Raw genomic sequence first — 22,777 nt, forward strand, 5'->3', positions numbered from 1 at the left:
ACTTCTCTTACCTTTCCTAGAGTTAGCTCATCTACGTGACTGTATCTGCAACTTTTCTCCCTTCCTATAACTGCCATCCATCACACCCCTTGTTCTTGTGAATTCCTCATTGCCTCTGTCTCTCCAATTGATCCATTTGATCTGATAGGATTTGCAACCAACAGCATTTATTGCAGATTTCATCCTCAGTAACATGTGAACTCTCCTTAAGCTCCCACATCTGACAAGAAGAGCATATCACTCTACGAAAGGCCACTTCTTCCAATCTATAGACCCAGAAAATAGCACTGTCTTATTCCCCTACAAAACACTGCTCCAGGCTAACTTAATACTTATGGCTTATATTTTTAAGTTTAATCAAGAGACATATCTGCCATGGCCAACTGGCAATATAGACTTGATGGGCCAAATGGCCTAAATCTGCTCCGACATCTTACGGTCTTAGTCACTTACAAATAGAAAATAGATTAAAATTATAGTGCAGGCCCGTAACAAAAACATTGCATTTTCATCTATGATATTTTATTTCATTCCCCTCACCCCACTATTAGAGCAAACCTCCTGTTCACTTAAAGAAATATGGGTATTTAATACAAATCATTCCGGGAAGAGAGATTCAATGCACCGCTGGCTAGCTGCACACATCAACATCCTACAAATAACAGTGATCTTTGAAAAGTTTATTAACTGGAAAATCTCACTTGCTTTCTTTCCATATACACTGCCTGACCTGCAGAGTTCTTTTTTCCACTACTTTCTGTTTTCATTTCAGATTTCCAGCATTGAAGATAATTTGTTTTTCATGTGTTAAGTACATAGCTGCACTGTCTGTGTCATTTAAGTACCAGATTGAATGGCTGCTGAGAGAAAGTGAGGATTGCAGATGCTGGAGATCAGAGTTTAAAAATGTGTTGCTGGAAAAGCGCAGCAGGTCAGGCAGCATCAAAGGAGCAGGAGAATCGACGTTTCGAGCATAAGCCCTTCTTCATTTTTAAGCTCTGAATGGCTGCTGACCTGCATACTCTATTTCACAACATATTTTAACAGAATGCTTTGTGTACAAAGTATTGTAATACATTTACAGACCATGTTATAATCTAGTAATTGAAGCAAAATCAGTTTTAATGAAAAGACATCAGAGGTATGACTTTAATGTGGAGCACTGGTAACAAGACCTACCTGAACTGTGCAGCGTGGGTTGTCTGCCACAAATTCAACATATTTCTGCAGGTTTCAAGAGCTTCCTCTGGTCCTGTATGAACTGCTTCAAGTTTGACTTTAGTGAAAAATAAACTAGAGAGAAAGAGCGAGACAAAGAGAGAAAGTCAAAGAAAAGTATGGAATTTTTAAATAGAATGTATCATCACCAACCATGTTTTTGTAATCAACCAAAGTCTGGGAGAACAGAAGAATACTGGAGACATATTTTTCCTTTTAAATTATGTCCAAGCAGAAAGAGGTGATACAGTGAGTTAGGTGCTGTCTATCTTTCAGAACAGAGTACAAATCCTGCTCAAACTGCCATAATAAAAGTCCCCTCTTTTATTTGCAAAATGATTAGACAAGGCATGAGCATACAGCTTCAAGTCATTAGCATCACACACAGCTTTATTCATTTAGATTATCTCATGATATCCCAAATTTTAGCCTAACCAAGTCAAGTAACTCCTGGTTGCGATTGCAGTGATTCCAGTGTAAAATGTAATAATAGTCCATGGAAATAACACAACACGTGCACATACAAATGAATATCTCATTTAAACAAAATATCACAACAGATATCAGGTCAAGAAAGTGTCAAAACATTTTAATCTGTACATTGTAAACTGGAAAAGGTTTTTTTCACAAGACTGGAATAACCATTCAGAAGAGTACACAATCAAACATTTGGCATGTAGGCAGTTAGCTGCTATAACAAACTGCCTAGCTCAGTCGAATAGAATGAAAATCTAACACCAATTTAAGAATGAACCATATCTTGAGTGATAAATATTTTACAAATATGGCTTAATAATTAGTGATACATTCATATGGACTGTCTGTTGCTGAAAAGACACAAAATACCAGCTTTGCACCTCGCAAGACTATGTTACAAACAGAACACAATGGATTTTAATGAGTGGTTAGGGGTCAGTTAAAGACTGCATACAACTTGGTTAAAATCACATAACACCAGGTTATAGTCCAACAGGTTTAATTGGAAGCACTAGCTTTCAGAGCGCTGCTCCTTCATCACAACCACCTGATGAAGGAGCGGCGCTCCGAAAGCTGGTGCTTCCAATTAAACCTGTTGGACTATAACCTGGTGTTATGTGATTTTTAACTTTGTACACCCCAGTCCAACACCAGCATCTCCAAATCATGTATACAACTTGAACAGCCACACCTGTGGCTGACCCATTTAGCCCTGGTCAGCAAACAAAGCCACAAAGCCAACTGGACAAATGCCTATTGGCTCCAGCTGTCAAACAGAGAATTGCTGATTTGGCTGCAACTGAGTAGAATTGGCTCTAAATCAGCAGAATATAATCTCTGGTGCAAAGATGATCTTCAAGTCAGAGCCAAAACTGATCCCTCAAACACCTGTCCACATCAAGGCGGAATCCAGTATCTAAGCCCTGACCACAACAAAATCCATGACCCATTTAGCTTTAAAATTAATTTTAAGGCCAAAATATGAACCTACTATGGTTTAATGTGCCCATCCTAACATCATATTTAACCTAATTTAAGGTTGGATATAATGCCCAAACCATTCCCTCTCATATCAGAACAGACATATACTGTTTTGCATTTAACATACTTACTTCCCCATGACATTTATTTGTCATGACTACACCTAGAAAAACATAAGAAATTCATATTCACTGCCAGCTTTTCAAAAATTAAGCTGCTGGAATCTACAAAACATTTCTGCAGTGCTGAACGAGCCTTCATTACACTGCCCAGAAGCAGAGGCAACTTTATCAAATATCTTTACTATTTGTAATTTAGATCTGTCCATGAGTTGGGCATAGGACTGCACAAAGACATATAATATCCCATTACGTTTCATAGGTGATTTATAAATACACACAAGTTATTTAATTTAAGGTGTGACTATATAAAAATAGAACATCAGTACAAAATGAATCAGAGCTGAAAATGTGCTGCTGGAAAAGCGCAGCAGTTCAGGCAGCATCCAAGGAGCAGGAGAATCGACGTTTCGGGTATGAGCCCTTCTTCAGGAATGAGGAAAGTGTGCCAAGCAGGCTAAGATAAAAGGTAGGGAGGAGGGAATTGGGGGAGGGGCGTTGGAAATGCTATAGGTGGAAGGAGGTTAAGCTGAGGGTGATAAGGTGAGGGTGATAGGCCGGAGTGGGGGTGGGGGCGGAGAGGTCAGGAAGAAGATTGCAGGTTAGGAAGGTGGTGCTGAGATTGAGGGTTGGGACTGAGACAAGGTAGGGGGAGGGGAAATGAGGAAACTGGAGAAATCGGAGTTCATCCCTTGTGGTTGGAGGGTTCCTAGGCGGAAGATGAGGCGCTCTTCCTCCAGCCGTCGTGTTGCTATGGTCTGGCGATGGAGGAGTCCAAGGACCTGAATGTATTTGGTGGAGTGGGAGGGGGAGTTGAAGTGTTGAGCCACACGGTGGTTGGGCTGGTTGGTCCGGGTGTCCCAGAGGTGTTCTCTGAAACGTTCCACAAGTAGGAGGCCTGTCTCCCTAATATAGAGGAGGCCACATCGGGTGCAGTGGATGCAGTAAATGATGTGTGTGCAGGTGCAGGTGAATTTGTGGGACATGGAAGGATCGCTTGGGGCCTTGGAGGGAAATAAGGGGGGAGGTGTGGGCGCAAGTTTTGCATTTCTTGCGGTTGCAGGGGAAGGTGCTGGGAGTGGAGGTTGGGTTGGTGGGAGGTGTGGACCTGACGAGGGAGCCACGGAGGGAATGGTCTTTTCGGAACGCTGATAGGGGAGGGGAGGGAAATATATCCCTGATGGTAGGATCCGTTTGGAGGTGGCGGAAATGACTACAGATGATACGATGTATATGGAGGTTGATGGGGTGGTAGGTGAGGACCAGTGAGGTTCTGTCCTGGTGGCGATTGGAGGGGCGGGGCTTAAGGGTGGAGGAGCGGGAAGTGGAGGAGATGAGGTGGAGAACATCGTCGACCACGTCTGGGGGGAAATTGCGGTCTTTGAAGAAGGAGGCCATCTGGGTTGTACGGTATTGGAACTGGTCCTCCTGGGAGCAGATGCGGCGGAGACGAAGGAATTGGGAATATGGGATGGTGTTTTTACAGGGGGCAGGGTAGGAGGAGGTGTAGTCTAGGTAGCTGTGGGAGTCGGTCAGTTTATAATAAATGTCCATGTTGATTCGGTCGTCCGAGATAGAAATGGAGAGGTCTAGGAAGGGGAGGGAGGAGTCTCAGACGGTCCAGGTAAATTTGAGGTTGGGGTGGAAGGTGTTAGTAAAGTGGATGAACTGTTCAACCTCCTCGTGGGAGCACGAGGCAGCCTCTTCATAGGATATGTGGAACAGTCCATCTTCTGCAGCTACACTGGCACCACCCCCCCACCTTTTCCTCTGCTACATCGATGACTTTATGGGCGCTGCCTTGTGCTCCCACGAGGAGGTTGAACAGTTCATCCACTTTACCAACACCTTCCACCCCGACCTCAAATTTACCTGGACGGTCTCAGACTCCTCCCTCCCCTTCCTAGACCTCTCCATTTCTATCTCGGGCGACCGAAACAACACAGACATTTACTCATCTTCCACCTAGGAATCCTCCAACCACAAGGGATAAACTCAGATTTCTCCAGTTTCCTCATTTCCCCTCCCCCCACCTTGTCTCAGTCCCAACCCTCAAACTCAGCACCACCTTCCTAACCTGCAATCTTCTTCCTGACCTCTCCGCCCCCACCCCCACTCCGGCCTATCATCCTCACCTTAACCCCTTCCACCTATCGCATTTCCAACGCCCTTCCCCCAAGTCCCTCCTCCCTACCTTTTATCTTAGCCTGCTTGGCACACTTTCCTCATTCCTGAAGAAGGGCTCATGCCCGAAACGTCGATTCTCTTTGGATGCTGCCTGACCTGTTGCGCTTTTCCAGCAACACATATTCAGCACTGATCTCAAGCATCTGCAGTCCTCACTTTCTCCTGCAAAATGAATCAATATGAAACAGAATATTATTGGAAGAAATTTCCAGCCCAAATCCTTGCCATGTATTATGCAATGAATCTACAGAATAGTCTCCCAGATACAGTAGTTAGGAACATAGGAGTAGGAACAGACCGTTCAGCTCTTCGAGCTTGCTCCGTTCTGGACCCCAGTTGATCATCGACCTCAATGCCAAATTCCTATACCATCTCTGTATCCCCAATTCATTGTTAATTAGAACCCTATCAATCACTCTCTTCACCTTAATGACTGAGCTTCCAGCACCCTCTAGGCTAAACAATTCCCAAGGTTCACCGTGCTCTGCATGAAGAAGTTCCTCCTCAGTTTTAAGTGGCTTGAATCTTATTTTGAGGTTGTGTCCTGTAGCTCAGGGAAACATCCTTTCTGCATCTACTCTGTCTATCCTTTAAAGTTAAAAATCACACAATATCAGGTTAGAGTCCAACAGGTTTACTTGGAAGTTCCAGCTGTCGGAGCGCTGCTGCTTCATTAGGTAGCTACCGTCAGCCAGTCCAACACAAGCACTTCCTCATCATACCCTTTTAAGAATTTTGCAATGAACACCATTTTATGTTTTGAAAGGTACTGTGCTCATGAACATGCCTATCAGTTTACCATTTACTTTTACTGAAAAGAAAATTGCTGACTTCTGCTTTGTCATTAAATGTATTTAAGTAGAGTTGGAGGCATAAGAATGAATAAGAATTGATTTATAAAAGGAGAAATACAAATAATGGAATGAGGTGTGAAGCACCAGGATCCCTGAGTTTCTGGGAACATTGATGGTACGGCAAGGAAAGGATGGGTGTGAAATTTACGATCAGGGGAATTGTAACCAATTTTATCTTGTATAAAGATAAGGATGAAGCATGTAAGGTGTTTTCTCAAGAGGCTGGGTTGTTAGAAAGGGCCCAGTATATAGAGCTATCTATGTTTTTTCTCACAGTTATGCTCAGTGTCATGGAATGGAGTAGATGCCAAATGAGACTTGCTTAGTCCTCAATCATGGCACAATTCAGTGGAGACAGAGGCATTTCCCAGTTCAGCAGGCAGAAAGAAAGAAGTGGAGAGCTCTGCCTGGTTGATCACTGGTACTTCTTCAAGACAGCCCTTGTATAATTGCCAACAGCCTGACAGAATTTCATAACCACCTGTAAAGGTCATTTGTAGATGTTTGAAGGAAAAGTTACAGTAAAAAGGACAGTTCATTATCCATTGTCTTCCACATAGTAAAAAGTTAAAAACTGGGGACAAATATTGTTAAATAGTTGAATAAAACCTATCAGGTTAAAGCAACACAAGTATAAAAAGAAGGATCTTTCTGGGGCCAGAACAAAGTGGACTGTGGTGAGAAGTGTGGTAGAATCGCATTAGAAGTCCAGCGAGGAACTATTTAAAAAATGGGAACAATTGGCTGCATCTTTTAATTAAGTTCCAGGCTTCAAGGCAAGATTCTCGCTTAGCAGCAGTGAGTTTCTTATTAAGGGGACTATTGCTTCTTAATGACCTTATTAACTTCTCTTATCTCATTAATATGCAGTTTCCTCTCTTACCATCTATTACTAGAAAACTAGATCCCAAGAATTCTTGATGTGGAAGTCAGAGTGAGTACCTGGTGATTTCAGCCCACTGCTAGCTGGGAAAAGCATCCACATTGCTGGTGGACCAACTTAGGGCACCGTCCATTCTCCTTGCCAAAGTCAAGTGAATCTTCCTCAGCTTGAACTTCCAAAGATTGGAGGAGTTAGGCAGTGTAGGGTGGAAGTGGAGAGCCCAGCTACCTCTCAAGTATCCTTCGAGGTGGCTTCTGAGGTGGCCATGCTTCCTCTACAGGCTGGATGCACCTTTGCACCTCTTTGTGAGGAAGGGGAACTATGCTTTGAGTGCCAGATTCTCCATTTCCCCTGTTGCCATGCCTTCAATCAGGAGGACCAATGCTTGGAGAAATGGAATGAAGTTTTGTGTATGTATCCAGCAGGCCTAGAGGGAACTGGATCTGGCTCTCTATGGCAATCATGGAGGCAGCCAGGCAACTGCATGCCTAAGACATAGCTGCATTCCTGTTGCCTATGAGATATGAGGGTTCTTGCCTTCCGCAGACCTGCCTGGTTCTTCCTGTGTATTCTGACAAGTCCCTGATTGCCAATACCACAAGATCCTGTCCTGCATGGAGCTGAGCAGGGTTCTCGTGTGCTGCAATCCTCTAAGAGCTACTGGCTTGGGCTGGTTCATCTTTGGCCAGCTGAGGAGCTCTTGCAGTTAGGTGCCGACCAATCCGAACTCCCAAACATTTTCACCATGGTGTCAGTGTTGGCAGGGCGAGAGAGGCTGCCTTGCTGACACTTCCTTTGAGGCTTTGAACACAATTCCCTTGAAGTTGCGAAGGAAAGGAGCAGCCTGTTTCTCCACAAGGGTCACAGACATCCATTGGTACCTGGAAGGCACAGGGGAGAGAACGCCAAGCAACCAATAGTTAGAAATGGAGTGCAATGAAAGACATTGACAACAGCGCTACTGTGAGAATTGCAGGGATAGGAGAAATTGTCCTTACTTGGTTCGATGAACATAGATGTCTTTACATTGCTGCAGATGCAGTCCTGGTCTTCCCCAAAGGATAGGATTCGTCCCTTGTCATGGGTGAGGTGCCTGATGTCAGGCACCCCTCCACTCATCCCAGCTCTTTCCGAACTGTTATGGACTGGGTTCTTTTGTAACAGGATATGGAGGGATTGAGTGAGCAAGCTGAAAGTGAGTGGCAGAGCTATTAGTGCTAGTATAGGGAGTCATAAAGATAGTGAGATGTCCCAGATGGGTGAACAGGCAGTGTGAATACCATGGAGAATTAGTGGTGTGGGAAGAACGAGAGACAGTGGGGGAAGATGTTGCATGCAATAACGAGAATGGTAGAGGATGAGCCTTGGAGGGAGGTGAGTGCAGGAGCTGAAAAAGAGAGTGCTAGATAACAGAGAGAATGTGGCACTTAATTAAGTGCAGCGCAGAAGGTCAATGCCCTTCTTGCAGAACTGCTGGTAGTTTTTCTGAATAGTAGATACTGCACTGACTTGGGCAATCACCTCAGACCAGGGTCCAGGTGCATTCCCAGTTAGCTCTCCAGGAAGAGGGCAGCTCTCCTCTAGATCACTCTGTCCACCCAGACCTCCAGGTCTTGGTCAGAGAATCACGGGCCATTTTCCCTTCTCTGGAATTGAAACATGTCTTTCAGTGAGCAGAGCAGATTCATAATAGCAGTGCTTGTCTGGGTGCATGCCATTCTTTTCGCAAAATTAAAAATCACACAACACCAGGTTATAGTCCAACAGGTTTAATTGGAAGCACACTAGCTTTCGGAGCGCCGCTCCTTCATCAGGTGATAGTGGAGGACACAATTCTAAGGCACAGAATTTATCGCAAAAATTTACAGTGTAATGTAACTGAAATTATACACTGAAAAATACCTTGATTGTCTGTTGAGTCTTTCATCTGTTTGAATACCATGATAGTTTCACTTCTTTCATGTGTAAATCACAAAACGTTTTTTTTAAAAAAGGTTTAAAAAAACGTTTTGTGATTTACACATGAAAGAAGTGAAACTATCATGGTATTCAAACAGATGAAAGACTCAACAGACAATCAAGGTATTTTTCAGTGTATAATTTCAGTTACATTACACTGTAAATTTTTGCGATAAATTCTGTGCCTTAGAATTGTGTCCTCCACTATCACCTGATGAAGGAGCGGTGCTCCGAAAGCTAGTGTGCTTCCAATTAAACCTGTTGGACTATAACCTGGTGTGTGATTTTTAATTTTGTACACCCCAATCCAACACCAGCATCTCCAAATCATTCTTTAAGCAGATATCCATTGAGTGGAGGGACCTTGCAGGAACAGCAGGTGGTCAGATGGGGCTAGAATCAGGTAAGAGGGGCGCAGTAGGTACTTAATGAGTTAAGTTGATGTGGCGAGAAATCCTGCTCGACCTCACAGAGAGATATTCTCTGTGAAAAAACTAAGACTTAGCCAAAAAAATGTAAGATACAGCCCAATATTACAGAAAGCACAATTCTGTCATACTTCCAAATATAGATTAAATTAAGACTGATCTCAAAAAGCATAAGGTCTTCAGACAATGAAAAAGAAGATATAGAGTATAGGCTGAGTAGAAGTTTTTCTAATAAGAATCTGAAAACCATTATTATGAGTTTAAAAATGGCAATGGATAAAGTAACTTCTGAAGGTAAACAAATATGCAGGTTCAGATGTTTTTACCTGAGGTGAGGAAATTACAGACGTATTAATTACAATCCAAAACTAATTAGATTCTAAGGATAGTATCAACACATTGGAAACTTGCAAATGTTGCATTGTTTTCAAAAAACAAATAGCCACAAAATTAATTTAGGTGCTTAAAAAGAAAATAATACAATAATGCTTCAAGGAAGTGTCTTAAGGATGTGAACAAAATGAAAAAAATCCAGATTAAAATTATACAGCAAACCAAATACCAAGTAGGTTCAAGAAACAGAAAATGTTGCAAATTCACTGTTGGCCAATCATATTTCATTTCCTAATACTAATGACTGTAAATTTTCAGCACTTTTAGTTTTCTTTTCATATAAACAAGTAATTCAATACTAAATTATGCATCAAACTACACTGCATTGGCTCTTCACAGAGCCAACATTTCACAATGAATTAAACTGAGTGCAGGATTGATTATGATAGGAGGAGACCAAATGTAATATCCAGTCTTAGTTATTGAAATTTATAGAATTGTGCATGACAGCTGTGGGAAAAAAAATGGAGAATATGACTGGAATGACATTCTTGCCACAGCAGTACATTTGCACTGTTTGCAAATTACAACAATTTTCATACCTCATAATGGACCTCGCATATGGTAAGGTGGAGAATACAATCTTTCACTTGTTGTTATTGTCTTTGCAATGTCATTTGTGTTTCTATCCTTTCTCTCATCTTTTTCCTTTTTTGCTTCTGCCTCCATCCTCTTCTTCTTTCCAACCTGACTTTTCCTTTTCAAGCAGCAAGTGGTCTTCCTATTTCCTAGGTGTCAATCCTGATTGGCAGTGACCCTCACAAAGCTCAGCTCATCACATAAAATAGTTTCTAAAATATGAGGAAGCATGAAGCTCTGAATAAAAGCTACCAAACTGTGAAATACTTCTGCAGCACTTGACCCTGACTGTAGCTTGTGCTTTTCAAGAATTTCTATATTTGTGTCCAATGTAAGGAACTGGCAGAGTTTCAGGGATTTTTAGCCTCACTTCCAAGAGATAACTGCCATCTGCTCAAAGGAATATGGTGTTATCAATGGATAAAAGGGCCAAGGAATGGCAACCACATGCGGATTTACACTTTTTAAAAAACTCAACAAAAGAGCTCCACATTTCTGACAGGAGAGATCAATAAGGGCTCCTTGTTGCAGAGCGGTACTTCGATTATTATAGGTCACTTGTTATATAAAACAGTCGGGCGAAGGTAAAACATGTACCCCTGTTCACAGAATTCAGCTGCCATTTTGAGATGTAAAGGCCCAGCATCTCACACAACCACGTGGACTTTGGTTGGGCCACAATTATTAATACATATTATTGACTTGGACCACAGAAGTAAATGCATTAGTGTCAAGTTTGCAAATTACACAAAAATAGGTGGTAAAGCAAGTAGTGGGGATTACACAAAGTGTCTTTAGAGGGATAGACACAGGTTAAATGAGTAGGCAGAAAGTTGGGGGGTGGAGTATAATGTGGGAAAATGTGATGTTACGCTTTTTGATAGGAAGAATAGAAGAGTTGAATATTATTTAAATGAGGAAATACTATAAAAATAACTGCAGCATGGAAGGACCTTGAGCCCTTGTGCATGAATCACAAAAACATAGTACCCAAGTCCAGCAGATAAAATAGGCGAGGCTGTTTTTTCAGACTGGTGGGTGTTATTTCAAAGCGAATGCAGTATAAAAATGGGGTGGTCCTGCTAAAATTATACAAGGCACTAATCAGAATGCACTTGCAATACTGTGAACAATTTTGGCCTTCCTATCTAATTAAAGATATATGAGCATTGGAAGCAGTGCAGAGAGGTTCACAGGTAAGGAGGGACTTTCATCAGAGGAGATGTTGACTAGATTGATCTTGTACTCATTGAAGTTTAGAAAAATGAGGCCAGACTTTAAAAAAATTTATAAGATTATACATATGGCAGATAAAAGGTTAACAGTTTAAACATGGAGAAGTTGGTTTTCCTTCCCATGATTCATTTCCTTCAAATATCCAAACAGCTGATTCCGTCATGTTGGCCACTTCCTATCAGCTGGCCTTAGGGAACCTAAGATGTTCACTCTGATGTTACTGCAAACCAACTCAAGGCCTACGCCTTGACAGCCAACATCACTGCTACTGTATGTCCTTAAATCCAACACTGAAGATGCCGATGTGAAACCTCTGTTTTAGAAAAAAATGAGATAGATTACCAAGTGCGAGGACAAATCTTTCCTCAAACTGTATGGCCTGTGAAGGCAACAGTGTAACTTATATCAGAGTATTAGGAAATTAGTCATCTTGTTCAGTTGATTCTTCCTTCGTCTCTGAATTTTCTGATTTTTTTAACTGTTTATGTTTTAAAAAGCTTAGTATTTCCTTTCATATTAGGTGCTGATATTTTTAATGGCCCTTAGAATGTCCCTTTTAATTTCTTTGCAACAATTCTAAATTCCTCATTTAAACAAATGCTATTCCATTTCCAATTCACATACAGCCTTCTAAATTTCTTCTATTAATTGCGCTATTAATCCACCAACCCCTTTCATCTTACAGGAATATTTCTATTTTATGGACCATTCATTTTTCCACTACTATCTCATTATCTTGTTAACTTATTGCCAGTTAAAATAAGGTAGTTCCCTTCTTATCTCACAGAATTTATTTTATATCTCAGTCTGGTTTTACCTCATTACTCTTTTCTAGTGGCAGAGTGATCTTAACTACAATGTGGTTATTATTTCTCAATTGTTATGGTGCTCAGGTTAGTTATCAACCCAATTTAATTTCTCAGAACAAGTTAAACCATCTTGTCTTTATACTTTGGACAGAGTAACTATTGATGCAGGAAGCAATGTAAATATTGTGGGGTTTTTTTCTAATTTTGATAGGAAGTATTACCTTTATTCCAGGCAATTATCAGAACAGTCAAAAGCCCCCAATATTATTATTGTGTTGTTCTTGCACATTTCAATGAAGTATCTTATCTTTGCTATTTGGTGACTTATAATATGTATCAAGAATGCTCCCATTTCACTTCTCATTCCTTAACTGTATCCATATGGGCAGTTTTTTTTTCCTATAGGATTACATAGAAACTACCACAAGAAACCTGTTTACCTGCCACTGTCTTAATCCCATATGCATTCCATGTTCCCCTCTCTTTGTATTACTGTAACATCCAGAACATCCTTTACAGCCAACAAAGAATCCCCTTTTAAGAATTTATAAATGTATAATTTTTTTCTTTTTATATGTATATATGTTACTGTGCAGTATACATGCAATTACAGCAATATTTTATGTAAACATATAAGCATTCTGCCAGTACTGTGCCCTTTTCTCCTGAAGCATTATTTGTTTTCAACTTGGCACAAAATTTAAATATATATTGCAAGATTGATCAGTTCAGATGAGGTGATGATTTATTTGTAGTTCTTGAAAACAACACACAAATATCATTGTAATGTTTACAGCAGTTTTTGCTCAATTACTCTGCATTTCAGACTGGAGCCAAACAACAAGAAGTGGTAGTGTGACTCCAAGCACAAAAAGGTGTTGCTAAAATAGCTTTTAATGTTAATGGCACGAAGGCTACCATTTTAATTCAAATGAGGGTGTTTATACCTCCTACCCACAGAAGATGGAATTTCAATAACAGCTAACATATGTTTGTGGGCTAACATTTGCAGTAGAGAAAAGCAAGGCAATTCATTTCACTTTTGTCTCTGCTGTGTTTGACATTAATGTGTCAGCAAAAAGACAGACAGGCAACTCCCTCCCAAGCTCCTCAAAATGCACAGGACAATTCAAGTGTCAATCATTCAAAAAAGGAAGGTGATGTTTGTCTTCATCTTTCCTCTGAAAGACTTCACAGAATGGAGCAACTGAAACATTGAAATCCTTAACTTGTAAGCGAGATGTTGCATAATTGGTTCCTAGATATATTGTACCTTAGTAAAGGCAAAAGAAACCGTATTCTATTCTGTAGCCAGAGAGAAAAAAACATATTAAATAATGCAGCTACAGTTATCAGAAAAACCCACGGGCATAAGTTTCTAATCTCAAGACTTTAGAAACATTAATTTATTTCCAAATCAACTGTTTGTCTTTACAGGCAAAATCAAATGCATCAAAATTACTATTTAAAAAATATAGCTTTTCTGACCATCTAAAACACAAACTGAAAACCATAAAAACACTACTCACACAGACCTAATACAGTAAGAGGGAACCACCCGGCAGGTGCTGCAAATAACCCGGTGACGCAATCGTACAGAAATTAAAGTGTGGATCAGCAAGTGTCAGCAACAGCAGCTGCAGCACTGTGCTGTTAGATGCGCTTTTCTTAGCCTTTCCACCAGCACCTTACTCCTGCTGATCTTAGCGTTCAGCTGCAGTGCTTCTCTTTAGCCATACTGCAGCACCACCACAGACTGAGTCAACAGGAATGAGCACACACCAAGACACGGCTTGTAAGCACTGAGTGAAATAGTACTAAAAAGCAAGAATGCTACCTCCTTTTCATTTAGCATAGAGAATGTGTATTCTATACATTATCTCCTTCCCCTATATCAGCATTTCAAAAAGATACTTTTCCCACAGAAATTCATAATTGCAGCAATTGATAATGAAGCACACCTGAAATAAAGATGCTCAGCAATATCCAATAGATTTGATACAATTTAAATTCTGGAAATTCATAATAAATATAAAGGTATAGAATGAGCTTAAATTGTTTTATTTATTAGGTAGTAGATTAAAGACCGCATTAATTAAAACAAATAAAGTAATGATCTTGAATTGTTGTCTGTTCTGCACACTGTAATAAAACCCATTGTACAGATATTTTCTGAGGGGACAGAGTTCCGGTGATCAAGGCCTGGAACCCAATTAAGTCACTTATGATTTCCCTGCACAGGGGATGACCTTGTTTTGGCAGGTGTCGGGACAGGGGTGTATGTTGTTGGCAGTTACACCAAGTGGTGTCATTCCTTCAGGAGCTCACCCCAGATGGCAGTGGCCCAATAGGTGGACTGACAGCTGAGCAGGGCAAGCAGAGGCCACACCTCCAGGCTGAGGATGAATGAATGGCTTTCATCCCCAAGAACAAGTAAGTGAGACTGAAACTAGACAGGGCCTGGTAGCCAGCACATATAATTTCAGCAGCATCTTTGTGAAAAGCTGGTACCATTAATGCAGAGTCCTCTCTGGTAGTTAAAAAGAATACCCAAAAGAAGGCATGCCTCTTCATCTCAGAACACTCCAGCCTTTATCGGATAGTCTCCCCTCAACTTGGCGGGGGTACCCATCCCTGTCACCGTCAAAACATCCAGAAAAATAGGAAGGAGTTCTGTTGGGTGCCAGAAATAAGACTCATCTTACATTTTTCCACTGTTGGAAAAATGGGAAAGCAGAAGGAAAGTGACAGGAATGCCACACACCACATTTCTGCACCACTTTGCAAAGTTTCCAAACGCCCAGCCAGTCCTGTGGTCTGGTAAAATACAGTCCATTGAGTTTTCCAGTGTTTTCAAACAGCTAAACAAATTCTCCAATGGAATAAATATGACACACCGCATCATGAGATTTTCACATTGGAAAGGAAGTCAAATTAGACGAAGAAGGAACCCAAAAGGCCACCTCCAACTAAATAGTTATAAGGAGAATATTGAGAGGTCTAGGGCAGGTACATTGGCTGCCTGTTTGGAAACCAGCATATCTGACACAAAGGAAAATACTGGAAAGAAATATAAGGATGTGAGTAAAACAAATACCTTGGTAAAGTACATTAACATTTTGTATTGTTCCTCTGGCTTAATGGTAGCACTCAAATCTCTGTTTCACTAAAATGTCAGGTCAAACTCCACTCCAGGACTTCAACATATTCATAATCTATGGTGGGACCCACTGTACAGAACAGATAATGTTGAAAATAGATGTTTTAAAGCCAGAACTATTACTAACTACAAATATCACCATTATGTATGGTGAGTAATCCCATCTAGATTTGTTATCCAAAGGGCTCAGGCACATACTCTGGGGACAATGGGTTTAAATCACACCACATCGACTGACAGATTTGAAATTCAATTAAAATCTAGAATTGAAAGCTAGTTCAGTAATAGCAATCATTATGTCCTTCAGAGACAAAAATTTGTATCTCATTTGGTTTACAGATGACTCCAGATCTTCAAAAATGTGACTGACTCTTAACCACCCTCAGAAATGGTCGAGCAAGTCATTCAGTTCAAGGGCAATTAGAGATGCTGACCTAGTTAACAACACCTACATACCATGAAAGAATTTTTAAAAAAAGGAACTGTCAACTGGACAAGGAATCTGCCATTCATATTACTAAGTTGATAAAGGGATTACTGAGGAAACATCTGACTGAATGCATTTTTTGGAGCTCCATGTTTTAAAAGGATTACCATAACAAACCTCACCAAGTTTAATATGCAATCACAAACAGCAACATGTGAGAGGCATTACATTCTGGGTAACTTTCACTCTATTTATATATATATTGGCTGAGTTTAGAAAAACACATCTATTTCCATATTCCAGTTTTCTGCACTTAAATTACAGCTTGTCCATTCTCTCCATAGATACTCTGATCAACCTCTTCAGATATATTTGGGGCCAGCTAAAAACTGAACCCAGCCCTTCTGGTTCAAAAGTAGTGACACTACCACTGTATCTCAAAAGCCCTAGTAATCTCTCCATAAACTTGCAGCAAGCTGTGCTTCTGTTGAAGTAACTGCTGATTAATTTTTTTAAAAGTACCAATCACATACTTAAACAACTCCCTCAACATCCCAGCATCCAAATTGAATGGCTTAGGCCTTCATCAGACAGGTAAATCAATTAATTGTTGAAACGATTGTATCTTGAATAAATCTGGGTATGGTGTGCGAATGAATGTATAAATAAGCAGAAGTAAACTATTCAGCCCTTTGAATCAGCTCTGCCATTAAAAGGATCATGGTTAATCCACATTTCCACCTGCCCCAATAACCTTCGAATATTTTCAAGGCAGAGATAGCTAGGTTCAGGTTAGGCAGGAAAATCAATGATCCCATCTCCATCACCTGCTAAAGCAAAGAGTTCCAAAATCTCAAAAACCTCAGAGAGAAAAATCTCCTGATCTCTGTTTTGAATGAATGACCACTAATTTTAAAACAGCACCCCACAGTTCTTGAATCATCCACAAAAGGAAACATCCTTTTCATATTTACCTTGTCAAAACCATTTATGATCTTATACATTTCAAATAAGCCATTGGTGAGACCACATCTTGAATACAGTGCAGTTTTGGTTTCCTTACTTAAGGTTGCAAATGCACTGGAAGCACTTAAGAGCTTTGTTCAATTGATGCCAGGAATGATGCCTTATGAGGAAAGGCTGGACAGGCTGGACTTGTTTCCACTGGTGTTTTAGAAGAATGAGAGGTATGTCATTGAATATTGGATATCTGAAGCATAACGTCCCTTTGTGTTCAATTCCTCTAGTAATAAAGGATAATATCCAACTAGCTTTTTTGAGTACTTGCTTCACCTGCATATTAACATTCTGTGACTCATAAGCCAGAATACTTAATTCCATCTGCAATTGTTCTCCATTTAAATAATATTATTTTTTCATTCTTCTTGCCAAAATTAAGAACTTCCCATTTACTCATATTATACTCTATCTGCCCAATTTTTGCCTACTCACTCAAACTATCTAAATCCGTCTGTAAACTAGATTAGATTCCATACAGTGGGGAAACAGGCCCTTCAACCCAACCAGTCCACACCGACCCGCCGAAGAGTAACCTACCCAGACCCATTTACCCTCTGACTAATGCACCTAACACTATGGGCAGTTTAGCCTGACCAATTCACTTGACTTGCACATCTTTGGACTGTGGGAGGAAATCCACGCAGACACGGGGAGAATATGCACATAGACAATCGCCCGAAGCTGGAATTGAACCTGGGACCCTGGTGCTGTGAGGTAGCAGTGCTAACCACTGAGCCACTATGCTGCCCGCATTTTCCTACCTATCTTGGAGTTGTCTGCCAATTCATTTAAGTTGCTTTTGCACATCTAAGTCATTTATGTAGTTTGCAGGAAGTTGAAGCCCCAGCAAAGATCTCTGGAGGATTCCATTCATTAGACCTTGCCAATTAGACAAAGACTCATTTATGCATACTCTCTGCTTTTTTTTATCCAGCCAGCCAGCCTATCCATGGTAATGTTACCACCTTAATGCTGATTTTTCTTTTTCTGCAATAGCATCCAAAATTATACTTATCAAATGCTTTGTGGAAATCTAAGTATGATATGTCCAGAGGCTCTTTATCCACATTGCATGTTTTTAAAGAACTCCAGTAAATTGGATTTTCATTTAGAACTGATTGCTACCCCTGTAGGTACTGTGATAGAATTTTGAACAACTATTGAATAACTTGGATAACAATGCTTCATTTTTAACACCATCACCACATTGAAATGCTCTCCCAAAACTGACTGACAAATTCACTCTTCACAAATCCCTTGTGATCAAGAATGACTTACTTCCCCACATTCAAAGGGTTCTGAAATGATGGATAAATCCAATAATTCTGGATTAGTGGTGCTGGAAGAGCACTGCAGTTCAGGCAGCATCCGAGGAGCAGTAAAATCGACGTTTCGGGCAAAAGCCCTTCATCAGGATTCCTGCTGTGCTCTTCCAGCACCACTAATCCAGAATCTGGTTTCCAGCATCTGCAGTCATTGGATTTATCAGGGTGGGTAAAAACAATGAGACCAGTGGTACACTACATGCAAACGTGGTGCTTGAAGGATCAGGTAATTGAGCTTTGGATGGTTAGTTGTGCTCTCTCCAACATCATGACTCGGAGTGACTTCTTATTGGAATATATAAAGGCAATATGTTCAGCACATTTCTGATTGAATCTTTTTTGTTTTGATCCATTACAAGCTAGATACTTCCATCAGTCATCACTGATCTCTTCGGTGATGATTTAAAGATATTGCCAAAACATTTCCATTGTCCTCTGAGACTCTGTATGACTTAGTTTCAAGTAGTGTACTGACATGCCTTGTCCAGTGGAACTGACTTGGAGTAATTAGCAACCTGATGTTAAGAACTTGGGATCAGAAGACAATCCTAATTTTATTTTTGTTGATTCATTTTGTGGGAGGTGTCAAGCTTCTTGGGTGTTGTTGGGGCTGCACTCATCCAGGCAAGTGGGGGAGTATTCCATCACACTCCTGACTTATGCCTTGTAGATGGTGCACACGCTTTGGAAGTCAGCAGGTGTGTTACTCGCTGCGGTATTCCTAGCCTCTGATGTGCTCCTGTAGCCATTATATTTATGTGAAGTGTCCAGTTGAGTTTCTGGTCAATGACAACCACCCAGGATGTTGAGAGTGGGGATTCAGTGACGGTGACACTATTGAATGTCAAAGGGCTAGCTTATGCCTTATTCATGATGGTCATAACCTGGCAGTTGTGTGGCAGGAATGTAACTTGCCACGTGTCAACCCAAGCCTGGATATTGTCCAAACCTTGCTGCATTTGGACATGGTCTGCTTCAGTATCTGAGGAGTCGCGAATGGCGCTGAACCTTGTGCAATCATTGGCAAACATGCCCAGTTCTGATCTTATGATGGAGGGAAGGTCATTGATGAAGCAGCTGAAGAAAATTCTGCCTAGGACGCTACCATTAAGAACTCCCGCAAAGATGTCCTGAAACTAGGATACTTGATCTCAAATGACGACGACCATCTTCCTGTGTGTCAGGTATGCTTCCATTCAGCGGAGGGTTTGTTCCTGGATTCCCATCGATTCCAGTTTTGTCAGGACTCCTTGATGCTACAATCAGTTAAACGCACCCTTGATGTCAAGGGCTATCACTCTCACCTCCCCTCTAGAATTCAGCTCTTTTGTCCATGTTGGAACCAAGGCTATAATGAAGTCAGGAGCTGAGTGGCCCTGGGAGGACCCAAACTGGGTGTCACCGAGCAGATTATTGCTGAGCAGGTACTGCTTAATACCATGGTTGATGACACATTCCAACACTTAATTGATGATCAAGCATAGGCTGATGGGGCGATAATTTTCTGGGTTGGATTTGTCCTTTTCTTTTACATACAAGACATACTAATGATGGCGTTGGATAGGTTTCCTTGGTACAATGGATAGTACTTCTTTAGAGTTTTGAGGAACTTGCTATAGTTGTCAGTCTCCAAAGCATTGAGTCATACAGCATGGAAACAGAGCCTTCAGTCCAACTAGTCCATGCCAACCATGTTCCCAAAGTAACTAGGCCCACTTTCCTGCATTTGGCCCATATCCCTTCAAAGCTTTCCTATGCACGTACTTATCTAAATGTCTTTTAAATGTTGTAACTGTACCTGCATCCATCACTTTCTCTGGTGGTTCATTCCACACATGAAGCATTCTCTGTGTAAAAACATTACCGCTCATATCCTTTATAATTTTGTCCTCTCACGGAGTCATAGAGATGTTCATCATGGAAAGAGACCCTTTGGTCCAACTCGTCCATGCCAACCAAATATTCTAATTTAACCTAGTCTCATTCGCCAGCACTTGGCCCATATTCCTCTAAACCCTTCCTATTCATATACCCATCCAGATTACTTTTAAATGTTGTAATTGTATCAACCTCCACCGTTTCCTCTGGCAGCTCATTCCATACATGCACCACCCACTGCGTGAAAAAGTTGCCCATAAGGTCCCTTTTAAATTTTTCTCCTCTCACTTTAAACCTATGCCCTCTGGTTTTGAATTCCCCCACCCAGGGGAAAAGACCTTGGCTACACCCTATCCATGCCCTTCATGATTTTATAAAACTCTATAACATCACCTCAGCCTCTGATATTCAGGTAAAATAGCCGCAGCCTATTCAGCCTCTCCCTATTGCTCAAACTCCCAACCCTGGCAACATCCTTGCAAACCTTTTCTGAACCCTTTCAATTTTCACAACATCCTTCCCATACTGCAGAGACCAGAACTGCATGCAGTACTCCAAAGGTTGCCTAACCCATGTCCTGAACAGCCACAGCATGATCTCCCAACTCCTATACTCAATGCACTAATAAAGGTAAGCATACCAAACGCCTTCTTCACTATCCTATCTACCTGTGACTCCACTTTCAAAGAACTATGAACTTGTTCAAGATCCTTACCATAAGTATGTAAGTCCTGCTCAGTTTTGCCTCTCACCTTAAAAATATGCCCCTTCGTTTTGAACTCACCACCCTTGAGAAAAGATGCTCGCTATTTATTTTGTCTACACCACTCAAGGTTTAATAAATTTGTTTAAGGTCACCCCCCCGAACTCAACACAGGAATCACTGGTAAATCATGTCCCTAATCTCGGCTTCACGATCCTCATCCTCAAATACTCTCTTCATCATTTGGTTAGAGGCTGAGCTGGCACACTGGAGTCAATGATGAATCTTGATGTAGTTTTCCACCTTCATTGACTGAAGGCTCCCAAGACGTGGAAAATTATTCACATTTTCCAGGACTATGCTGTTGATTTTAACGGAGAGAAAGGGCTGTGTAAAATTAGATGGATTTTAAGCTCACCCATATAAAATGGATTCTTAGATGAGCTGTTTGTACACATTTGCCCACCAAATCCATTAAGTAGCTCAACAACAATTATAACAACAGACGCAGTGTTGTACTTTTGGATAAAATAAACCTCAAGCTGACTACAACATCCAGCTCTGATTTGGATTTTCCCTTCATATTTCCTCTGACAAAGCTAGATTTTCCTCTCATATTTCCTGTGACAAAGCTGTCCATGAACTATGTTTTCAGTCTATGATTCATATGTTGCAGATGTCAAAAGCTTGAAACCATCCCCTGCCACCACAAAATAATATCCTGCCAGCCAAACTAATGAGGACTCAGCCTGTCAGCTGCCAAGTGAATTTAAACACCTCCATACTGACAACTGCTTTAATAACCACATTAACAATTTACCATTTACCTCATTGTACAACTGAATTTTAAATTTAAATAAAATATACTTTCCTGTTTTTTTCTAAAGAAAACATATACTAATTTCAATTCATTGCAAAAACAAAACCTCAGTCTGTTATCTTCCTGTCTATAGGTGACATGGTTGTTTGGTCCACTATTAATTATGCTGTTATAAAACAAAACTACTGCAGAAGCTGTAATCATAAAACTCCAATAGTGCTGAAAGAGGCCATTTGGCCAATCGAGTGTACACCAACCCTCCAAACAGCATCCCACACAGACCCAGCCCCCACCCTATTCCTGTAACCCCACATTTAGAACATATAGAACATAGAACATTACAGCGTAGTACAGGCCTTTCGGCCCTCAATGTTGCGCCGCCCTGTCATACTAATCTGAAGCCCATACTACCTACACTATTCCATGTACATCCATATGCCTGTCCAATGACGACTTAAATGCATTTAAACTTGGCGAATCTACTACCGTTGCAGGCAAAGCATTCCATACCCTTACTACTCTCTGAGCATGGCCAATTCATCTAACCTGCACATCTTGGACTGTGAGAGGAAACCGGAGCACCCAACAGAAACCTATACAGACACTGGGAGAATGTGCAAACTCCACACAGACAGTCACCCAAGGCTGGAATCAAACCCAGGTTACTGGTGCAGTGAGACAGCGCTGCTAACCACTGAACCACCCCTTGTATTTACAAATGCATAAATAAAATCAGAAAATGCCAAAAAACCTAGCAAGTTTGGTCGTATCCATGGAGATAGTAACAGAGTTAAAGTTTCAGTTTGATGTCTGCTCATCGTCTGATTAACTATTTGTCTTTCCACAGATATTGCCAAACCAGCTGCATATTTCCAGCACTTTCTGTTATTAATTATGCTGGGGTTGCTTTAAACATTAAAAATAACTGAACTCCCTGCAAACCTATATAACAGTTCCACTGAGAAATTTTTAAGCAGCAGTGGAATAAAAACAGAGATTGTTAACGTACTGGCCAATGACATTTGAGAGAAACAAACAGGTTAATGCCTCCATGTGATCCTACACTAATGTACAGTTCCACAGTTCTGATGAACAGTCAACCTGTTAAAATTCAGGGAGGGTGATACAGTGGCTAAAGACAATTAGCCCTTTAAAACCTTTCACTCTCAAATTCTCAAATGTCGTAATCTTAATGGTGACAACGGTTAGATTTTATTCATTATAGCTATTATTTAATGCATGTTAATGTTAGAACAGTAGTATCAAAATCAAAAGCATTACTTTTATATTTGTTAGAAAAGCAATGTCCTTTTGACAACAC

The 22,777-nt window shown here is 40.8% G+C and overlaps 1 protein-coding gene across 1 annotated transcript in view; it reads right to left on the bottom strand.

Moving 5' to 3' along the window:
• Positions 1-22,777, bottom strand: part of LOC140482887 (tetratricopeptide repeat protein 7A-like) — a 361,467-nt gene that overhangs the window by 125,031 nt on the left and 213,659 nt on the right. The window contains exon 16 of the mRNA XM_072580610.1: positions 1,180-1,293. Within this exon, the coding sequence (XP_072436711.1) occupies positions 1,180-1,293 (114 nt within the window). The remainder of the gene's footprint in view (positions 1-1,179; positions 1,294-22,777) is intronic.

Source organism: Chiloscyllium punctatum, chromosome 11, assembly GCF_047496795.1.
Source record: "Chiloscyllium punctatum isolate Juve2018m chromosome 11, sChiPun1.3, whole genome shotgun sequence".
Lineage (NCBI taxonomy): Eukaryota > Metazoa > Chordata > Chondrichthyes > Orectolobiformes > Hemiscylliidae > Chiloscyllium > Chiloscyllium punctatum.